The sequence below is a fragment of the Paralichthys olivaceus genome, chromosome 9, assembly GCF_024713975.1.
Source record: "Paralichthys olivaceus isolate ysfri-2021 chromosome 9, ASM2471397v2, whole genome shotgun sequence".
In the NCBI taxonomy this organism is placed as follows: Eukaryota; Metazoa; Chordata; class Actinopteri; order Pleuronectiformes; family Paralichthyidae; genus Paralichthys; species Paralichthys olivaceus.
Genome location: NC_091101.1, coordinates 6,552,501 through 6,573,209, shown reverse-complemented (window position 1 = coordinate 6,573,209; position 20,709 = coordinate 6,552,501). Strand labels below are relative to the sequence as shown.

At 39.9% G+C, this 20,709-nt stretch overlaps 2 protein-coding genes and 1 non-coding gene across 4 annotated transcripts in view; all 3 read right to left on the bottom strand.

The window, feature by feature from the left end:
• Nucleotides 1-876: 876 nt before the first annotated feature.
• cnga2a (cyclic nucleotide gated channel subunit alpha 2a) lies at nt 877-9,329 on the bottom strand. The gene is made up of 11 exons (XM_069531493.1): nt 9,167-9,329; nt 8,667-8,756; nt 7,167-7,277; nt 6,830-7,012; nt 6,629-6,739; nt 4,349-4,455; nt 3,752-4,239; nt 3,360-3,638; nt 2,797-2,895; nt 1,930-2,307; nt 877-1,829 (listed from the first exon to the last, which is right to left on the bottom strand). Exons 2-11 carry the CDS (start codon nt 8,753-8,755, stop codon nt 1,650-1,652), a joined length of 2,025 nt encoding a protein of 674 aa, XP_069387594.1. The 5' UTR covers nt 8,756; nt 9,167-9,329; the 3' UTR covers nt 877-1,649.
• trnal-uag (transfer RNA leucine (anticodon UAG)) lies at nt 7,789-7,870 on the bottom strand. Its single transcript has one exon. It is a non-coding gene; the product is annotated as a tRNA-Leu (tRNA).
• Nucleotides 9,330-10,321: 992 nt separating the features above from the next.
• LOC109627345 (plastin-2-like) overlaps nt 10,322-20,709 on the bottom strand; it is a 13,752-nt gene continuing 3,364 nt past the window's right edge. The window contains exons 2-16 of one of the 2 annotated variants that reach the window (XM_020083840.2): nt 19,743-19,811; nt 18,657-18,808; nt 17,874-18,003; nt 17,650-17,782; nt 17,392-17,473; nt 16,970-17,135; nt 16,476-16,615; nt 16,165-16,260; nt 14,822-15,008; nt 14,641-14,719; nt 14,421-14,541; nt 14,025-14,158; nt 13,507-13,630; nt 13,157-13,281; nt 10,322-12,656 (exon numbers count right to left, since the gene is read on the bottom strand). In XM_020083840.2, coding sequence (XP_019939399.1) covers nt 12,524-12,656; nt 13,157-13,281; nt 13,507-13,630; nt 14,025-14,158; nt 14,421-14,541; nt 14,641-14,719; nt 14,822-15,008; nt 16,165-16,260; nt 16,476-16,615; nt 16,970-17,135; nt 17,392-17,473; nt 17,650-17,782; nt 17,874-18,003; nt 18,657-18,808; nt 19,743-19,803 — 1,863 coding nt within the window. In that variant the 5' untranslated portion in view covers nt 19,804-19,811 and the 3' untranslated portion in view covers nt 10,322-12,523. Of the gene's footprint in view, nt 12,657-13,156; nt 13,282-13,506; nt 13,631-14,024; nt 14,159-14,420; nt 14,542-14,640; nt 14,720-14,821; nt 15,009-16,164; nt 16,261-16,475; nt 16,616-16,969; nt 17,136-17,391; nt 17,474-17,649; nt 17,783-17,873; nt 18,004-18,652; nt 18,809-19,742; nt 19,812-20,709 lie in introns of those variants that run through there. The other variant, XM_069531813.1, reaches the window with a different exon arrangement.

Sequence of the window (20,709 nt, the reverse complement as noted above, 5' to 3'; positions counted from 1 at the left end):
AATTTCTGCCAGTAAGGATTTCTGTTTAGAAGCCTTAAAGGGGCCATAAAGGGGCCACACCTTACACAGAGGGGCCAGTTATATGTCCAACATCCAAGATCAATTACTGATTCTGTAAGGTGTCTATTTATTCTTGTTTGCTGTTAGCTCTATAGCTTTGAGCTAAGGCACTCAGCGTTGAATATATTTTGAAAACTGTTTAAGTTCACTGTTTTCTTAAATAGTTACTAATAAATTGTCACATTTCTGTTAGTAAATTACAACTTTATTAAAAAAATGATCACTGACAGGACAAGGGAACTTTAGGTGTCCATCGGATTTCAAATGGGGCCATTGCCTCCTTGGACCCACAGTGGGATCTGCCCCTGTTCAAGGTAGAAGCCTTTTACAACAGACTGGCATCACCCACAGGGGGTGGCTGTGGCTGTGGCTGAGGGGTAGAGCGGTCATCCTCCAACCAGAAGGTCAGAAGCTTGATCCCCAGTCTTCCCATCTGCATATATATGAATGTGTGTGTGAATGGGTGAATGGCAAACTGTAGTGTAAAGCGCTTTGAGTGGTCATCAAGACTAGAAAAGGGCTATATAAATACAACCATTTACCATTACCCAGTGTCTTCATTCATTACTATGCAGGTTTTGCTTTCCACTTGTCATTTCATGCTGTTAAATCTCTACTGATTGATGTTGAGAGACTGTGTTCAAACCCCATATATCTGTAGACTAGGAACACAAAATGCCTTATTCACAGTCCATCTTCTGATGTCACATGGTTCACATGTGTTCAAAGCTCAACACAGTATTTTACAGTATTCTAATAATGAAGCTGTTCTTGTACAATGTGCTGAAAGATTTGAACACGTTTTCAAAGGGAGGATAATTTTTCAAAGAGGAAAACATTTCCACATTTTATCTTCAGAGTACAGGCCAGAATCATCAGTAGTCAGAACAACACAAATGAAAACCTTAACATCCTCTACAACTCAATTAGACCAGATGAGCTGTGAAATAACTGCAAACTACTTGAGAGCGTAAAAAGACAAAATCACCAAACACACAAAACTAAACCTCTTACTGACTTTCAGAGTCAAAATGTTCATTGAAAATAAAGACAGCTAGTCTTGAGTTATGAGGCACATCAGAAATAAAGAATGATGAAAAATATTGATCGTGAGGGGTTAAGTTTAAGTATCTGATGTTTTCAAATGTCTTTATCAGTTCTGATAGCAGACAGTGGATTAGGATATTATTGAGGACATATATCAGATCTGTGTTTACTCAGTCATGCGCCAATGTCAATATATATACAAGGCATTAGTGCATTCCTGAGTTAACCTTTCCTAATGAGCTTTACTGATCGTTATATCTGATCGTTTTTTTAATGGTTTACAACCTTTGAATCGTATGAATCTTTTTAAAGATGTCCGATCTGATGGTCCTTTGAGCTGCATCTTACAAATGTACAATGAAAGGCAGAATATAATAATAAATAAATTACAATATGATGCATTTCTGTTAAAAACCGATCATTTGATAACACACAGAATGAAAAAATTGTGGTGTTTTCTTTTGTTTTTTCAAATTTTGAGGATATATAAATGTAACACAGTCAGTGTTTTGAGAAAATAAAGATGTGGTGTGATGTTTCCCTCAGAGCCGGATGTTGATTTCACTGCGGACACCTTCACCACCGGAGGTGCTCTCATTGCTGTCTGACAGGAAACCACTGCCTGTGGCTACTGTGGAGACGTTGTGTTCAAGCACTGTGATTCTCTGTTTCATTCTCAGCTGGGAAGAGTTGAACTCGCTCTGCAGACGTGCCAGGCATGTCTGGAAACAATGTTATTATCGGTTACATCATCATCATTGTAACAATGACAGTGTAACGTAGTGACAGTACCGACAGTAGCAGTGAACTGGTTGTTCTGACCTGCAGCCGATCCAGACTGGTCTCCAGCCGCTCCACTTTCTCCTCGAGCTCCTCCCCCGCTGAGACATTCACTTCTTCCAGAAGCCCCTCCTTCCGCAGGACGTCCCGCCCCCTTTGCTCCAGCTGGGCCCGGGCATGAGGGAACTCTTGCAGTGCCTCCATGAGGTCTTGTTTGGAAAGGCAGAACAAATCGGAGTAACCCAGACTCCGAATGTTAGCTGTACGTCTGTTCCCCATCTTGCTGCCGCTGATGTTCAGGATGCTGATTTCTCCGAAGCAGCTCCCTGCGGTTAGAACAGCTAACTGGGTGACTCCATCCTCTCCCACCACTACCAGGCGGCCATCTTTAATTATATACATCTCCTTACCCACATCTCCCTTGGAAAAAAAAGACAGAATATATAAGTAGGGGAAACTGGTATTGTTTATGTATACATCAAATATTTACACCATCACTCACTGAACTAGTGAATCAGAGGAAAACAACAGATATATGTGTGTATATCTATTGTTCAAGGTTGTCCTAGCAACCTAACATTGACCATGTAATTGTAAAATTCCTGTTTCTATTTGGGCCTGTCATCCCCCATCTTTTCCTACTATTGCTCTACTGACAGCTATCTAAAAAGTGCAATAATAAGAGTGAAGGTCGACAACAGCAAAGATATTATTGTTTTGTCGCTGGTGCAAGCAGTTTTTCCTGTGAGGCCAGAGAAAACCAGGAATGCAGGTGTAATATTGGAACCCCAAGTAGGAGACAGGGTAACATTTTTCAAAGTATGTGCTGGCAAACCGGTTTTCAGAGCGGTATCAATGGATTAAAGTGTGTGCAACAGTAACTACAGAAAAAGAAGTGGTACAACTGACCTTCCTACAAATGTAGTCTCCAGGACTAAAAACCTGTGGTCGAAGTTTTAACACCAACTCCACCAGGAGGCCTGCCTCACAGTCCTGGAAAATACGCACCTATGCACACAAACACACACAGACATACACAAAATTATTCATAATGGTAGTGGAACCTTTGTGTTATATCGGTAGGGAGAACCAGACATAAGAACCTTGAGCATGAGCAACAATACTGGCAACTTAAGTTAAACTCAAACATGTATTTCCTGTTTTGCTTCAACCTCCACCACGATCCATTGGACCTCTACAGGTCACAGTTCACCTCTATTAAACTTTAAACAAAAAGATGTGCTTGATCGACCAATAGAAACACTGAAGCTCCCTCTGTCACTATTTTGACAACATTTTCACACCAGCCTACAAACTGTAATGCTAATCTCATGGGAGGGGAACATGATTTTACCTTAAGAGTAATGTCTTTATTTACCATTATTTACCAACTCAAATCTAATAATCTCTACAAAAACATACATAAGTGTAGAAGGGATTGGGGTTGGGCTACATTGACTGATTGTCTTTACCTTCTTCAGTGTGTCCAGGTGAACATTAATAGCAATCTCTGCTCGCAGTTTACTGGGCAGGCTCCTCAGCACTTCCTGTTCATCTATTGTCTTCTGATTGGTCCAGAGGTAGTCGAACCAGTGAATGACGCGTTGCTCTAGCACCTTGCTGACATGTCTGAAGTGCATGTAGTGTTTCAGCCCATCTACACGGCTCTGAAAAGTGGCTCTCGTGGCGTTCATGTTGGAGATCATGGATCCAACATTTCCCACAATGGAGGCAAAAATCAGGACACCAACCTGGAACAGAAACAAGTCTAAACATTTGATAGACTGAAACAACCAGAATCTGACTTTCATGGACAATTGAAGCAGGGTACTATCAATAAAGATAACTGTTGCTATGGTCATACCAGGAAGTCAAATATCAAGAACAGGTATTCTTCGTCTCGAACAGGGGGTGGTGTCTCTCCAATAGTGGTCAGAGTCAGGGTTGACCAGTACAGACAGTATATGTAACTCCTGCTCAGAGACCCAAACTCTGGGTCTGAGGCATTGGGATAAACCCATGAATCTGAGCCCAGGCCCAGGACCTTGGAGAAGCTGTAGTAACCACAGGCATTCCAGTGGATGATCACCAGGATGTACAGAACCAGTTTACAAATACGGAAAGCGTTGGGGTAGCCTGTTCGGGTCTCTGTACGTTCAAACAGCTCAAAAAGACGTGGCAGACGCAGGAGACGGTTGAATCGAAGAAGAGGAGTGTAGCTGATTCCAACAATCAGGTACAGCAGGTCGGTTGGAAGGATGGAACAGATGTCAGATTTACACTGTGAGGTTCGAACGTAGGTCTCTCTCAGGCGCCGCACATCTTTCACTATCAAGCCTTGGTCCAGAAAACCTTCACATACAATATAAACATTCAGAAAACCCAGGGCGAAGTTTCTTAATAAACATTTTTGTGTATGAATGGAGATTTAAGCTTTCTGATTTCAGTTTTGTCAGTCTACCTGTATGGAGGCGAACAGCAATGTCCAGGATATAGACTCCATCACAGACATAGTCCAGCACCAGCCACACTAAGAGGTTCCTCATCTGAAGCTCATCAAAACAGGCCCTACAGATACAGATACAGATACAGATACAACACTCAAGCACACAAAGAAAAACAAAGCAATGTGTTGCACGTGATTGCACTAGCAGTTGCTGTACCAATAGCAGCATGTTTAATAAGATGCAATGTTTTGCATCTTTAAGAGTTGCATCTTAAATAAGATGCAACTATTACCACTACTGCCCAATACTTAGATAATGCCAAAGCTCTTGAACTAATGTGACCAATGTCTTTTTCATAGACAAAGTCAAACATTTTTCTCACAAAGAAGATGATGAAGTACATGCATCTATACGATGACACCATTTGTATCCAAGGAATCAGATAACTACATCCCTCTGCAGTGATGGGGCCTGAAGAAGAGAGAACTGGACATCATAGACCTGAGAGAAACAGGTGAGGGGAAATAATTCTGTCTACAGCTGATCATTTCTGTTTCTATACTTGCTCTCATTTGTTTTCCATTAGCCTGCATTGATAAAAACATTTTACCACTTGGGGTCATGTAAAAATAAATCATTGACATATGACAAAACAAATGGTTGCCCAGATACACATCCAGCAGATGTGGCATACTCATTTATTGTCAGTATTCTAGCTATTTTTTCTTTTCTTATTGTAGGTTTTTTTTTTTTTTGCATTGGTTTGTATCAATATATTATTATTTTATTAATTATGTTTTCAGACTCTGAATTCTGCAAAACCTGTGGACTTTCTCCAGAGGGGCTATATAGGAGAACATGGATGTCATGAGTAAGATCATAACATTCCTACTACTGTTGCTCCAGTTGAGATATGTTGGCGGCTAAATGCCCCACAATGTTCTGTTAATAACTTTGTCTGCTATCTGGTGAATGGAAGGTAACACAGTGGCTTCAACTCAGCTTCTTTGCTGAAAACAGCAGACTTTCTACAGCTGGGAACAACATTTATAGCTGTATTTCATGATCACATAAAATGTTCTTTCACAAATGTAGCACACAACAGGAGATTGTCCATGACACTAACATTCACACAAACTATATATTCTTTTTGAGGGGTGGGGTCTGGGTAGAGGGTGCAGAAGGAAGGATAGAAACATCCTCAACACGTCCACTCGAATAGAGCTGCTTTGTATGGACTTTGTACGAGGGAACTGGCAGAGTAAAGTTTGAGTCTATTTAATGTCCAGTTCCTTTACAAATAGGTCCAGATAAGTCCAGGGTTGCAGTGAGAACAATAGCTGATGACAGCTGTTAGAATAAAGGGCAATAAAACCAAGACAATGAACTGAAAGTCACTGAAGCTGTTTTCAGACATGAATTCAAGAAAATATTCATAAAATTGGGTCCAGACGTTTTCTGGAGTTTGCCTTTCACATATGAAGAACGCAGATTGTCCAGTTCAGATTCACTGACACAACAACAGATTTTTAGAACATTCAGGTGCTGCAGAGAGCAAAGTGTTAAACTGCACATTGACTCCGGTACCGGCCCTTATCCCCAAAAGATATAGAAATATATTTGTAATATTCCTCCACTCTCATCTCCATTGGAAACATCATCAATGTACCCTCACTCTTTCTGTGAAGTTTTCCTGCTGTTTTCTTACATGGGCTCACTCGAACATTTTCCAGTAATTTTGCAAGAGACTGGCAGGAAAAATGTCCTAAAATGTCCAGAACAAGTGACTCAGACATTTAATTGTTGAAGACAACCCTTTGAGAAATGCTGCATCAGACTGCATGTCTGAAATCAGTTTCCAGTGAAAGGCTACAGAATGATTCTGTGTGGTGTACAAGGAATATCTCCTATATTACATGTACACTGTCATTTGATCCATTGCTGATATGAAATTATTGATTGGTACAGCTTTAAAAATAACTTTTTATGGGTGACTTGAGGTGACTTACTCTGCCCATTTGCACAACCAGTTGCATCCTTGGCAGAATATTGAATTTCTTCCTCCAGAAACTGCCAAACATGGCAAGGGGTAAATCCAAGGCCACATTTCCAAATAGAGTAATTGTGTTCAGGTAATCAATCAATCACTGTGCCCATTTTTCTCTCTACCTGTTGAAGCTGTGGCAGTTTATAGTAAGTTATAGTAAGAGTACTTAGTGGTAGCATTATAGAGTATATTCTAGGTAGTCCGAGAACTGCCTTTGGTACTGTTAGTCATATTAATAGTTGCCAACCTGACAACTAATATGGTCCAGTTGTAAAAGACTGCAGCACCAATCACGATCAGCCAGTGGTAGTAAGCATCATCAGATGGAGATAAGACCATGATATTACACCTCCTTCTCCTGACAGACAGGGACAAAAAGACGGAAAGACACTTTTATATGCAAGAGCTAGACGACATTGTGTATGCATTGGGATTTTGGTTTTCATACGTGTGTCTCGTGTCGTTATCTGCATCAGAGCCAGTGTGGCTGTGGCTGAATCTGCTGGGTGGGGCCTGTATGTCCATCTGGGCTGGACCTCTGAAACGCTCCAAGAAGGAATCTGGTCGCTCCGTCTCATCAGCCAAACTCTTCTGAGCCCATTCTCTAAGAGTTATCACCATACCCACTATCCTGTAGGCAAGTGGATGGACAAAAACAACAAAAAAACATTCCATAACTGTGTAGTTCTTCTGCTGACCATTAAAGGGAATCAAAAAGGTCAGCACTCTTTGGAGATAAATGGATCTGAATTCATTCCTGTCACGTAAATGGCCAGTTATCATACCTGGAGAGAGCTCCTCGCCCACGTAAAGAATTCTGGGAATTATTGTCTCTCCTGTCAATGGCTGCCATCCTCTGTAGTTCTGAAGAAGTGTCATCACACATCGACTGACCTCTACAGACACACAGACCACAATTATGTAATAGATAATATAATAGAGTAATTCAGCAACTATTACTACAACAGTAATGAAAGGCTCATTTACAGAGTTTATCAGATTCCATAAAACTGTGATGGATCAGGGTTTCCACAAAAGCAGATGAAACAATTATATAATAAAACATGACTAACAGCTGTTTTATTTGGTGTTAGACAGATAGGGCTGCAGCACAATATATACTTGCTCAATATGCAAGTAGCTGAGGATGGTTTCGATCCATCCACCTTTGGATTATGGGCTGAGTAATGAATCCATGGTTCAATTAAGGGGTGGCAAACAATTTTTGAATTAAAAAAAGAAAATTTTATTGGTTGCAGTTGTGGACTGGATGAATTGCTTTTGCCAAAGTGATACAGTTAGGTATTGATTCATTTTTCACATAATTAATAGTCTAGGTATATTTGAGGTGGGTTTTTCTGCTGTAATAAAGAGACTTGGGCTAAACATTCCAAGTGGAATTTAAATTGGCAGTGGTGGGATTTGAACCCACGCCTCAACAGAGACTGGAGCCTAAATCCAGCGCCTTAGACCCCTCGGCCACACTACCTCTGAAACCAAAAGATTTACTAGTAAATTGATGAAATTCTGCAAAAATGATAAAATGCTATCACATTTAAAGGGTTTATTATTCTAAACTATGTAATAATAATAATAATAATTGATTTATTTACACCCCACCTTTCATACATGAAATGCAGCACAAAGTACTTTACAGTCAAATCAGTAAAAATGACAGAATAAAAATTTAACAGATAAACTAAATTAAAAGCAAGGTCATAGAAATAGGTTTTGAGTTGTTTCTTAAAACTATCAACAGAAGAAGCGTGTCTGATCTGTGGTGGGAGTTTGTTCCAAACCTTTGGTGCATAGCAAGACAAAGCTGCTTCCCCAAACTTTTTATAGTTGGTTTTTGGGATATTGAGCAAGCCTGTGGTAGACAACCTGAGTAAACGGTTTGGAATATATTTCGATGAAGAGTCAGAGATGTCTGAGGGTGCTGTATCATTGAGAGACTTAAAAACAAGCAAAATAATTTAAAAATGAATCCTCAGTGATACTGGAAGCCAGTGTAAAGACGTTAAAACCAGGGTTAAGTGAGCTCTTTTCCTATTTCTCGTTAAAACCCTGGCTGCTGAATTTTGTACAAGTTGTAGTCGATCAATGGATTTTTTCGGTAATCCTGAATATAGTGCATTTGAGTGGTCCAGATGAGAAATACATCAGGTTGTCAAACATCCATCCTGAGTGATCCGATAACAAGTGGTGTGTGTGTGTGTGTGTGTGTGTGTGTGTGTGTGTGTGTGTGTGTGTGTGTGTGTGTGTGTGTGTGTGTGTGTGCGCACCTGCTGAGTGTGCCGTCAGCTTGGTCACTCTCCTCCTCTGTCCATGTTTTCACAGACAGCCTTTGTGAATCCTGCACTGGACCTGTCATACTAGACACAAAAACACACACAGACACACACCACAGATAAACTCAAACACATTATTACCACACCCAAAAAACAAACACATACAAACATATTCGGTTCAAAAAAGACACGCAGTTATAATATACACTAATAAACATATACATGTGATAAATAGCAGGCTACTCACACTGAAGGAAAAGAGCCTCATGCAGACTGCCTAACACCAAACGCACACACACAACTCACTAACCACACATACACAGGCGATATCAGAGCCACAGTCAGAAAGGGAAGGTCATCTCATACAAAGTCTTCCTGTATCAAGCATCACCACGGAAACCAGATGGCATAGCCACAAGCTGTACAATTGTGAATGACAGCAGATCATATGCAGGAGTGACAGAAAGATTGACACGATGTGTTCAAAGACAAACCTGAAAAAATTCCTGACGCCACCAGATCAGAACATCAATCCGTCACTTCAGTTCACATTGTTGGTTCGGTTGCATCCCATCGATGAATCTGTGCATCTACCATGTTTCCATCTATGTATTTAAATTCACAGGACACTGATCACGGAGGACTGAAGAATATTCATATGAGGAGATGGATGGGGTGAACAAATGTAATAGATAAAAGGAGTGATCACATGATACTCTACAAAAGCATCTTTTAAAATGCAAATGTGTTTGTGCGTGTGTGTGTGTGTGTGTGTGTGTGTGTGTGTGTGTGTGTGTGTGCGTGTGTGTGTCCTTTTTCACCAGCAGGCTCATCTGAATTCAAGAGCCCTGCTTGAAGTGGCCTCTGAACTCAAGTGTGTCTTTGTGTGTGTGGTGGGTGTGTGTGTGTGGGTGTGAGTATGTGTGTGAGTATGTGTGTGTGTGTGTGTGTGTGTTTGTGAATATTCCCCTGATTAATGAGAGATAAGTGTTTTCATGTACGCACCTGCACATGTGAATTGGTAGCAGGACGTTATTTCAGCTTTATCCAGAAATGGATTTTAATCATCATATTGAGTCAAAGAATAAACCAGTGGAGCTGGAACATGTTAACAAGAACCAAACATGCTCTGTCAGTTCTTTCTTAATTTACTACAATGAGTTGTGTCTGATGTTTAGCTTCCAGTCATTGATATGAATGTGTTGAAGAAAATAACAGGAACATCTGCAAACACTATGCAGATCAAAAGCACCACAGACAAGACTGCATCCCTCACAATGATCCCACAATCCTCTTGCTGGACTGATTCCTGTGTACCTGTGCATTTTGAACCTGATCCTGCTTCAGTGTCTGCATTTGGGTGCTGATTCTTTCCAGTGTGAGAGCATCCAGCTGGATGTTCAACCCTAGAGAACAGGTTATCAGCTGATCAGATCAGGGACTATCTGCCCTGATCAGAGCAGGGCACCATGGAGAGGGATAATGGATCTGTTCTCAAACTTTATTTTCAGAATATTACCTATTCATAATAGTCTCATAATATTACAACTTTATTCTTAAAATCGGGTTATTCCTCTTTAAGTATCCCTAATACTGAGTCATAAAATCATGAAAACAACAGACAAGCAGAGACGAAAAAAGGAACAATATATGGAAAAATGCATTTATTAAACATAATTGATCTGATTGTACACACCGAATGTAAGTATTGGAGGCATGTAAAGCAAATCATTTTTGTCTACAGTGGAAATCCAAATGACCCGTAAGAATAAACAGCTGAGTGGAAACTGCTTTACTGAGAAACATTTTGAATCAAACATGACTGGAATGTTATCGTCAGCAGCGACAAACCTGATCACATACCCATATTTACAGCTGCAGCATTTAAACAAAATGTAAAATGATTTAAACAGGACAGGAAATCTGTCTTTGGCTTTTATAAGTGAGCTCATATTGAAATCAGTGACAGTGGAATCATTGAATTCACATGTTCCTGTATGAACATTTTCACAAATGAAAGGGAAGGACACTGACGAGAGGTGACATCTTTTTCTCTCCTCAGTATAAGTAGTAGCAGCTTTGACCTGTTCAATCTAAGAAGAACATAAATTGCATAGACCAACAAAACATTTATTTATTTTTTTTAAATATGAGCAATGGGGACTTATCTCCTGCAGTTGAAGATTGAGTTTGGTTTATGTTTGGGGTCTAAATAATTTTCTCAAGTCAATGACATTGTGAGGGATCTATTCTGGTATTCTGGTAATTTTGTGGTTAAATTCTGGATACTTTAATATACATTTTTTCTTACTTAAATTTTACCTTGAAATGTACATACACATTCCATACTTGGGGTCAATTAATGTATACTATTATATCAACTATTATGTTAATGAGTTTTAATTGGATTATTACATGATACATTGTCAAAACCTTTAATGGTTAAAAAAAAATGACCAAAAGGCATGACATTAAGACCCGTAATGAGATTCAACTTAAGGGACCATTTTCATGTTATTTTTTTAACCGCATGAAATTCCCTTAAGATCATTTAAATGGCTTAAAAGTACAAATATATTACATCCATTACTCTGTTTAATCATTCCCTAAATACTGTGATTACTGCAGTATTAATGGAAAAGCTATTTAACTTTAAAGTAAAAATAAAAAAACATGATGCTGTTGTCTTTAGTAAAAGTCGGTATTGTAGCACAGCTTTGGTCATATATAAAAAGGCCAAAAGGTATTCAGTGAAGAATATTATGGCTTAAGTACAATAACTGCTCATCGTGTGAACTAGCTGGCACATCGGAGGATACAGCAGAGCAGCGGCAAATGGGACAGTTTGAGGAAACACAGATGTGAAACTCTCAAGTATGATGTAAAAAGCAGGAATCCAAAAGGAAGGAAACCAGACAAATTACTATTTGGAATTTTTGCTTTCAAGAGGGCAAAGAGATGTTGAGTAATCATTGTTTCTAAATGTTTTCCACGTATCACAGCTTTTACATTTAAAGAAACACCTTCACCTTTATGTTCATATCAACAAGCATTTATGACTCCGCAGCCCAAAAAGAAAACTGAGATCTAGAAACAATGATCTCCAAATATTTTCCATGGGACATTATACAAGTACCACGTTACTGCAAAGTGTCTGAACTTCAAAGTAGACATGTTGTGCTTTTTCAGTTTTTCCTCTAGCGCCATCTATAGGTTTTTTTGTGTGTGTAAAAGTTAAAAGGCCAAAGTCAGTGTTAAAGGGAGCTCCTCTCCCCCACAGAAAACACTGCTCCTGAAGATCCTGAGGAGTCATGTGACTTCACGATGCCCCGGAGGTATAAGGCGGCGGCTAGTCTGGCACGCCATCCTAACAAAGCCGGGTAAAGCAAAGTGAGAAGCCAATTAACAGAAGCTAGGAGTGGTTGACCAATCACAACAGAGAGGTCAAGCTGACCAATCAGAGGAGCTAAAACCAAGTGTCAGACAAAGATGTCCTCATACTGTCCATTGATGACTGAATGAGCATAACATGTCTCCTTTAAGAAAAATTCCCATTCCCTTTGAACCCCCCGAGTATCACTATTGTTTTTATCAATGCACACAAATGTTACATTTTGTGTTATGACAGATGAATACTGTGTCACTTCTTTTTTGGCTAATGCAGCGTAACCACTTAAAAGAACAAGACTATATATCTGTGTTCCCTCTCTTCAGGTCTCAGGCATTCAAACGGGCAAACAGTCAGTGTGTGTGTGAGTGTGTGTGTGTGTGTGTGAGTGTGTGTGTGTGTGTGTGTGTGTGTGTGTGTGTGTGTGAGTGTGTGTGTGTGTGTGTGTGTGTGTGTGTGTCCTTTATGCCCTCTTCATGCCTCTTCCCATCAGGCAGGCGAAGATGGTCATCACCATCTTGGGGTTGATCTCCACCAAGTCGTCAGGCAGAGCGTAGACTTTGGCTCCAATCTTCCTCGCCATGGAAATTGCATACCTGTTGCAGGAAACGCTCAGTTAGGAAGACGATGGCAAAGTAGTAGATGAAAGAAACATAATGAGAAACTCAAATTTGTCACCTATACATTTTTCTTTGATCTACTGTACATCACTGTGGTCTTTGAAAGTTGAAACTATTGACTGGCAGTAAACATCTAAGTGTTTTCTCTGTTGCAGAAACTGAAATTAATTTGACAATGAACAGAGCAGGAAATTTAAAAGAGGGCGAATCAGTGCATCATAATAGCCAACCTGGCAAAACCATGTATTTATTTAAGACTAAATAGATCTTTGTTTGCTTTGAAGAGATCATGTTTTGAAATGCTTTTAGAGGTGGTGGCGTCAAGCAGCTATGTTACCTATGAAAAGTGTCTTTGAGGGCTGTTGCGATGCCTGATGCAACTTCAAGTTTGCTCAAGTTTAAGACACAAATATAAGGACACACTGTGAAACAGCCAAAAAACAAACACAGTCAGAGAGAAGCAGGCAGGTGATTACTTGGCATTGTCCAGTTTGTCTTCGTCGGACAGTGTTCCTGTTTTCACCAGCTCAAAGTTCACACTGTTTGGCTGGATGGCATCAATAATTTCCAGAACTGGAAGACTGGTGCCAATTGATTTGTCCTAAAAGGACAGACACACACACATAGAATGAATATACTGAATATCACAGTGTATACACAACAGCATACAACAACTGGCATTTACCTGCGATAATAACACAAAATTACTGAAAAACATTTAGGCAATATATCATTCTAAGTGAGTTACTCCAGCTGATTTGGTCTTATCCAATGAAATGTATGTTCTCTTATTGTAAAGTATAAATCAAACAGAGGTGACCTGTACCTTAAAGCTTTTGATAGACGAAGTCTTTCCAGCCTCAGCCAACGTCTTATTGACCCATGAAACTATCAAATCATCTCCTGCAGCTTCTCCATGTCCAAGGTCTTCAAGAACATTTAAAGTGTACCTGCACAGAGGAAGATTCAAATGATTAAATATCAAATTGTACATACGCCTCTTGATTGTACCACCTTTGTGGAACTATGGTCAACATGATAAGATACTCAGTCACTGGTGCCTCTCAGCCTGATTTATACTGGTTTGGTTTTTCTATGGGTTGTTGGAAGTGATGTGATGTTGCCATGAACTCTACCAGTTGTAATCCTCTGCTGATGAAACACCACCTACTGTCTCCTGCCTGTTTAATCATCTCCAACATCTTAAATATTCAGAGTCTTAAAGCCACTAGATGCTGACTTTCTTTCCTTTCCTGATGACCCAGGTCGATTGATTGTTTGTGTTTTTGTTTAAGTTAAATGCCTATGTAATAAATTCAAGTTTGATTATACAGGGTCAATTACCTCCTCATCAGCTGCCAGACCAGTGCCAGAGTTAGAGTCTCATTTCCATCATAGAGGTCCTGTCCCGCGATTCCCACCAGAGAGAAACCTGCTTTACTCTTCCCCAGCTGCATAGCATAGTTACAGTTTTCTATCTGTGGAACAAACACACAGAGTTAGTTATTATAGGCCCAGTTTTCTTTAGCATAAAACAGGTATTAAGAGGGAAATGTGTGTATTCAAAAACCACAGAATTAATTTCCATGACACTTAATGGAAGGCTGAACAAGGGTTTTTTCTTTTACTTAAAAATGGTGGATAGTCAGGGTGTTGGTGGAGGTATGCAATCTGTGAGTGCTCCCCTACTAGTACTTACTTACTTCCTGGAGGGGTGTGGACAATAGTTTGTATATGTACCTTTTTTAAATGTCCTCCTCCAATTCCTTTGAATGGAGGGTGGTTGACTCTGTGGTCCCAGTCCACAGGCACCTTAATCTTTTCATAAAGCTGGAGGATCACCATGGCATCCTGCAGATCCCTGCATGAACACACACATCACAATGGGATGAACATACACGTCTCTGTAAACAGTGAACTGTGCAGCAGGGTGGCAGGAAAATGATGACTACACACTGACCCATAGATATGGTGAACATGAGGACTGACTCCGAGAGAGTTCATCCAGTTCCTGAAAGTTTTCTCCTCTCTGGTCTCACCTGGAGAGACAGAAAGTTTTTTACCCTGTGTAGAAACATACTTCCTACATTGGACATGTGTAAAGTGTCTGTGTGATAAAGGGATTATTCATCCATGCTTACTCTCCAGATGCCAGTCCTGGTTTTCTGGTTTGGTGAGAGCTGGGTGTTTGTTGAAGAGCGTGGCTACGAAAGCCATGTTGAGCTTGGCGTTGCCACTCACGACATCTGTAGCGGTCACAAACTGTCGGCAGCCGAGGCGTTCGGCCTGTACGAGCATACACTCTGCTCTCTTCATGAGATCCTTCTCCTGGTGACACACATGCAGACATAAACTGTCATTTGGGATACAGAATATTAATTTCATCTCATTACAAAACATATAACTCCAAAGCTTCTGTAGCATTTATATTGGTTTTCTAACAATAAAATCAATGGTCTGCTAATCCAGAAAATGTCTGTAAGTTTTGCCTTTCACATATAAAGAACACAGCAGGAGACTGTCCAGGTCACATGTGTTCATAACAACAGACAAACATTCAGGCATAGATCATTGCTGGGGCACAACATAACATATAAATTCCATTGCGGAGACCACATTCTGTGTGTATGTCACCCTTTTTTCTTTCTGAGATATTTGTATTCTTTTTGGTTTTTCAAAACACCCTCTCACTCACTGTGGAATTATCCAATATCTTCCTGCTGTATTCTCTGATTTTCTAGATTTCTAGAACCACAGAGCTGGCAGAAAAAGTCTCAGACATTTGCATTCTCTTATTTAGCCCCTCCAGAAAATTTCAGGGAACTTTAGTGCATGACTGAAAGCAGTTTTAGAGATCATTCTCAGTTCTATACACATGTCGATGTTGTGGACATTAAAAACCCTAATGGCCGAAGAGACGGAGAAAAGAACGACATCAACTGAAAATCTTAATTGAATTCTGTATGTGTGCAATGTATGCAGTGACAGTATACAGTCTATGTGGCATGTGAGTATGATAGTGGAATGAAAAAAGCAATTACATTTGGCAAAAGAAGCTGTCATAAAACTGCTTGTGTTTGTTTACTGTAACAGTGTAGAGTTTTACAGTGTATTCATTTTGTTAGAAAAGAGAATGGGAAGTTGGATTAAAACCTTGTTTACAACAGAATTATATCATGATCCTAATATAGTCCTACAGGAAGCAGGGAGTTCCACAGGAAGTCAGTTCCCACTTCCCCCGCCTGATAGTCAAATAAAAAGCACCAACACAGCTAAGTTTCACTGTACTACAGTATATGTGTGTATGTGTTCCGAAGATTCTTAAACACGTTGATCAAGTGAGGCCCTGATTTCAAATATGATGCTGGACTTAAATAAGAGGGAATAAATAAACTATATCAGGTAAATAAGTGTAGTACACTTTGAGGCCTTAAGATAAAACATAGCATTTTTGATCTGTTTTCATATTTCCTTATCAACTTACATAGACACCAGTCATATCGATCTCGACTCGCGGAACGTCCTCTTGGCTGCCGTCTGGAGCGATCTGCTCCAGCAGGTGGAAATATGCTTTGGAGTCCTGCACAGAGACAGACACACAAGAAACATAATGTGACATAGACTTAACAACACTGATTATTACTCCACACCACAAATGTCAAACATGTTCTTCTGTGGGTTGATTTTACAAGCATTACGTTTTGTTTTCTTACAGACAACACATGCAACATTAAATATTACAATAATGCAATATATTGCTGTAAATACAATAAGAAAAACAGAAAAATGTTTTACCTTAATGTCTCCGGAAAAGTTGGATATGGACATGCCAACTTTCTTTAGATGGAAATTGGCCCAGCGCAGCAGCAGCTCTTCAGGACTGAGTTTCATCAGCTCCTCCAGACTCTCCCCTTCCTCCAGCAATGCTGCGATAGCTGTGCACACAAAGAGCATGACTCTGGTTTGTGGGAGCAAATGTGTCTAATTCTTTGTTCCATCTAATATTTATGCATATACTTATTTTAAGTAGATAGAGTAAGTGGAGATAGACAGAAAGAGAGTAAATGAAAAGCAATGAATGATCTGATTAGCCAGGAATCAAACCACCCTACACATTTGTCCATCATGTTGCCCCTCGACCATTCTTTTTGTTTATGCTAAGGTTGCGTCTTCATAATCAGATGTTTAGGTCATATTAGCAGTAGAAGTCAATCTTTGACTTTTATTATCATCCCTACTTTTAAAATATCCACATACATGTGTGGATATGTGTGTGTTTTTGTACACACCTTCATTGCGGCTCAGCTCTATATCAGCAAACAGTCCGATCTTGATAATCTGCCAGAGGAGCCCGAGCACCAGGTGAGGTTTACCCTCCTTAAGATCCTGAGCTCCGATATTGACCACCTGACACCCGATGGCAGAGGCTGAATTCAAGGCCAAGTTCAGATTCTCCTGGAAAAAGGAGTTGACATCAGGAAGTGAGGAATCAAATTTCAATCAAAAAAGCTTCAAAATGGTTAACAGCTGATGATATAGACAAAAGTTTAAGTCGGATTCTTGGGATATAATGTATCTTTGTATATTAAATGATGCAGTTTTGAATATGAAGGAAATTTATATTTTTTAATGGATCTCAAGGATGCCAGTGATATTTATAATTTATATAATGAAGTAAAAAACTGATTAACTAGCTGAACGGCTGACCGACCTGTATGGTGAAAGGAGTGAGCTTCTTTTTGTTGATGGTTCTCTCATCGATGGTGTCAGGAACAGAGAGGTTGATGAGTTTACTGCAACAAAAATTAGACGATATGAGGATATGATGCCAAAAAAACAGACTGAGGACTGGGAAACGTTCAAGATTTAAGTTTTGGGTGAACAAATCAGTGATCGGTGTACTGAAACAGATGAGCTGAGTGATTACATGAGAAAGATTTGATCTTGTATGATAATAGATGGGGATTACCAGATCAGGATGCCATCTGACACTGCTTTAAACAGAGCTTCGGTGTTGGGGTTGATGGGCAGGACATGTGCACATTCTGGATCCTTCTCCAGAGAGGAGTTGATATAGTTGGCGAAGGCATAGCGCTCCTGCTCTGAAATACAGAGCACAAGTGTCACTTTGCAAGGCAAAGACCCTTTTATAGCACTCTGTTGGTGTTAGACAAGTTATTAAGCTTGACTAACCAGAGATTGAGTGTTGAGTTCCTTCACTAGAGATCTCGCTGGTGCCCCCGATGGCGACGATGCCTTCTTTCTTGTTGAGAGCTTTCCTGAAACCCTTGGCCATTTGGTCATCCTTCAGATCCTGGAAAATCTGAACAAATACACAAAAACACACGGTTTTAAAGTGAATCACAGCATGGTTCCTGTTTATATATTTCATATAATATAAATCATTATAGTTAATTAAACACTTTTGTCCCAAAAACTAAATAAAGATGTATGAAATGTCTCCACTTCCTTCTGCAATCTAGAAATGAAGCCAAAATATCCTGGATACGAACACTGCTGTCTTGTGCCAATGGTCATTTGGAGTTATTCTGCACAGTAGTGGTCGGGGGATGGAGCCGCGTATTGAGGTTTCATCAACACACACTTAACTTATTGGAAGTCAATCTCAGCTGTCAATCATGACATTTCACCCTGTTTTGATAGCATCAAATAACTAAATAAAGTCAGACTACATCTGTGTGATAGGAACTAACTAAAATGACAGAAACCATCAAAAATGTATTTGAAATGTACTTTTTAGTTTGGTCCATGTCCCATCCACTAACATGGAAGAGGCAGGGTTTATGGGGCAATCAAGATGATTTGGCTTCACTTACGGGGAGTAATCATATCGTCCATCTTTATGTACCTTCTATGGTTGGTCCTTTTCCTACTTAATTCATCCAGTAAGTAAGAAAGTAAGTTGTTAGTCAGTCAGTCAGTCAGTTAGTTAGTTAGTTAGTTAGTGTTACCTACAGCCGTGAACTCTTCAAAACTGATGCGACTGTCTTTGTCCCGGTCCAGCCTCTGAAGCAGTTCTCTGATCTTGTATCCAGGCAAAGCACAGCCCACCTCTTGGAAGAGATTCCCAAGTTCAGAGGCACAGATGTAGCCATTACCATCCACATCTGGAGAGAGAGGTGGGGTAGATGCAGGAAGAACAGGGAGAAGGAAGGAAAACAGAAAAGTTGTTTTATTAAGAGCCCATTATGCACTTCTCTTTTTCCAACTGATAAAACTCCCTTCAGCATTATCTTCATGACAGGTAGCAGGTCTGCTGTTCTAAATGCCACGTGTCTCGATTGGGTCTGGATTCAGCCTTTGCTTGTCTGCCTCACATATTTACACATGTTCATACTTGTTTGCAAGAGAGGAGTAATCACTCAGCAAAGTCTGCTCACTCCTCAAGATGAGAGCTGCTCAGCATGTGAAAACAGTGGTGGAGTTTCCCTAAAACCCTAACGATGTCACCAGGATGGTCTAACTCATCAGTTGCATTATGGGAATTGTAGGATCTAGCATTAACCCATATTAGAGGTATTTGAAGTCATAATATTGCTGCCTCTGCTGCTTTGATTTGACTGTTTTTGGTTGCTTTGAGTCCTGCACAGAAGTAAAACACTGAATCAGTAGAGTAGCTCATTTGATAATGGACTGGTGAAGATGAAGCAGGTTACAAAGAGCCTGTATCTCTATCGTAACACAGGATGAAGACTTGTAGTTCACTGTGCACAGAATTAAGTCACTTTTTAATGAGACAGCTACACTGACAAGAACGATAGGCTACAAAAGTGTTAATTTGCACTTAGGTGTTAAATATATATTTTCCTTTGTACAAAACAGGCTGTTTATTTCCAGCCTTTATGCTAAGCTAAGCTAATTGTCTGCTCACACTTGAGAATGGTATCAATCGTCTCATCCTCGAGAGGTGTGTGTTTCAAAGGTTTCCTCCCCTGCACAATATCTGTTTGTCAGATGTGCACACACACGACCACACAACACAGTGTATAAGAACATGTGTGTGTCAGCTGCTTTAACCCCACAGATGTGGTTTTTACTCACCCACTTTCTGGAAGCCCTCCCTGATCTCCTCAATCTCCTCAGCACTGACGGTTTTCGACATACTGACACCTATAAAGTAAAACAGCAAAACATGAAAGTACTGAAATAACATTTTATATACAACAAGAGTCGATATCTCTTTTACATACTAAGTTTAACACTTTATATAATATGATACCAATAAGGGAAATCATCGTTATTATCATCATACCTGCAGTATGTTGATGTAATTAGGGTAAACTAGGGTTGAGATGAGTGCTAGTCGCTGTCACACATATAAATCAGTCATTTCTCATCCATCATTAGCCATAAAATCTATTTGTCTGTGTGTCATCAGAACCTGAACCATATATGCTGATTAGTATCGGCCGATATCAGCCTTTCATGGACATATTGGTATGTTTATATTTTATGCTAAAAAAGAATGTTTATTTTCTTACCTCAAATGTTCTGTATTTGGTTGTATTTGAGGTTTCTTTTTATTCTTTCTGTTATTTTAATAAAGTTTTATGGTTAAACTGTGAAACCACAATCTCTATAAAATGTATTTGTCATAAGGGTTTTTTAACGACATCTTAGAAATAATAACAATATATATATAAATCTCCCTCGTACTCCGGTGGGGTGGTACGTCTTCCTAAAGCTCGGGTCCTCTACCAGAGGCCTGGGAGTTTGAAGGTGTGTTGTATCTTTGTTTCTAGGACTGCACACTTCTGGAAAGAGGCTTCAGATATTGTTCCTGGGATCTGCTGGAGCCACTCTGTTAGTTTGGGGGTCACAGCCCCTAATGCTCCGATTACCATGGGGATCACATTGCATTTCACCTTCCAGATCTGTTCTAGCTGTGCTTTCAGCTCATGGTACTTTGAATATTCTCCTGCTCCTTTTCCTGATAGCACTGTTTGCTGGGTCTACCACATCTATCACTACTGCCCATCTTCTGTTCTGTGTGTCTCAGTGATGGTCA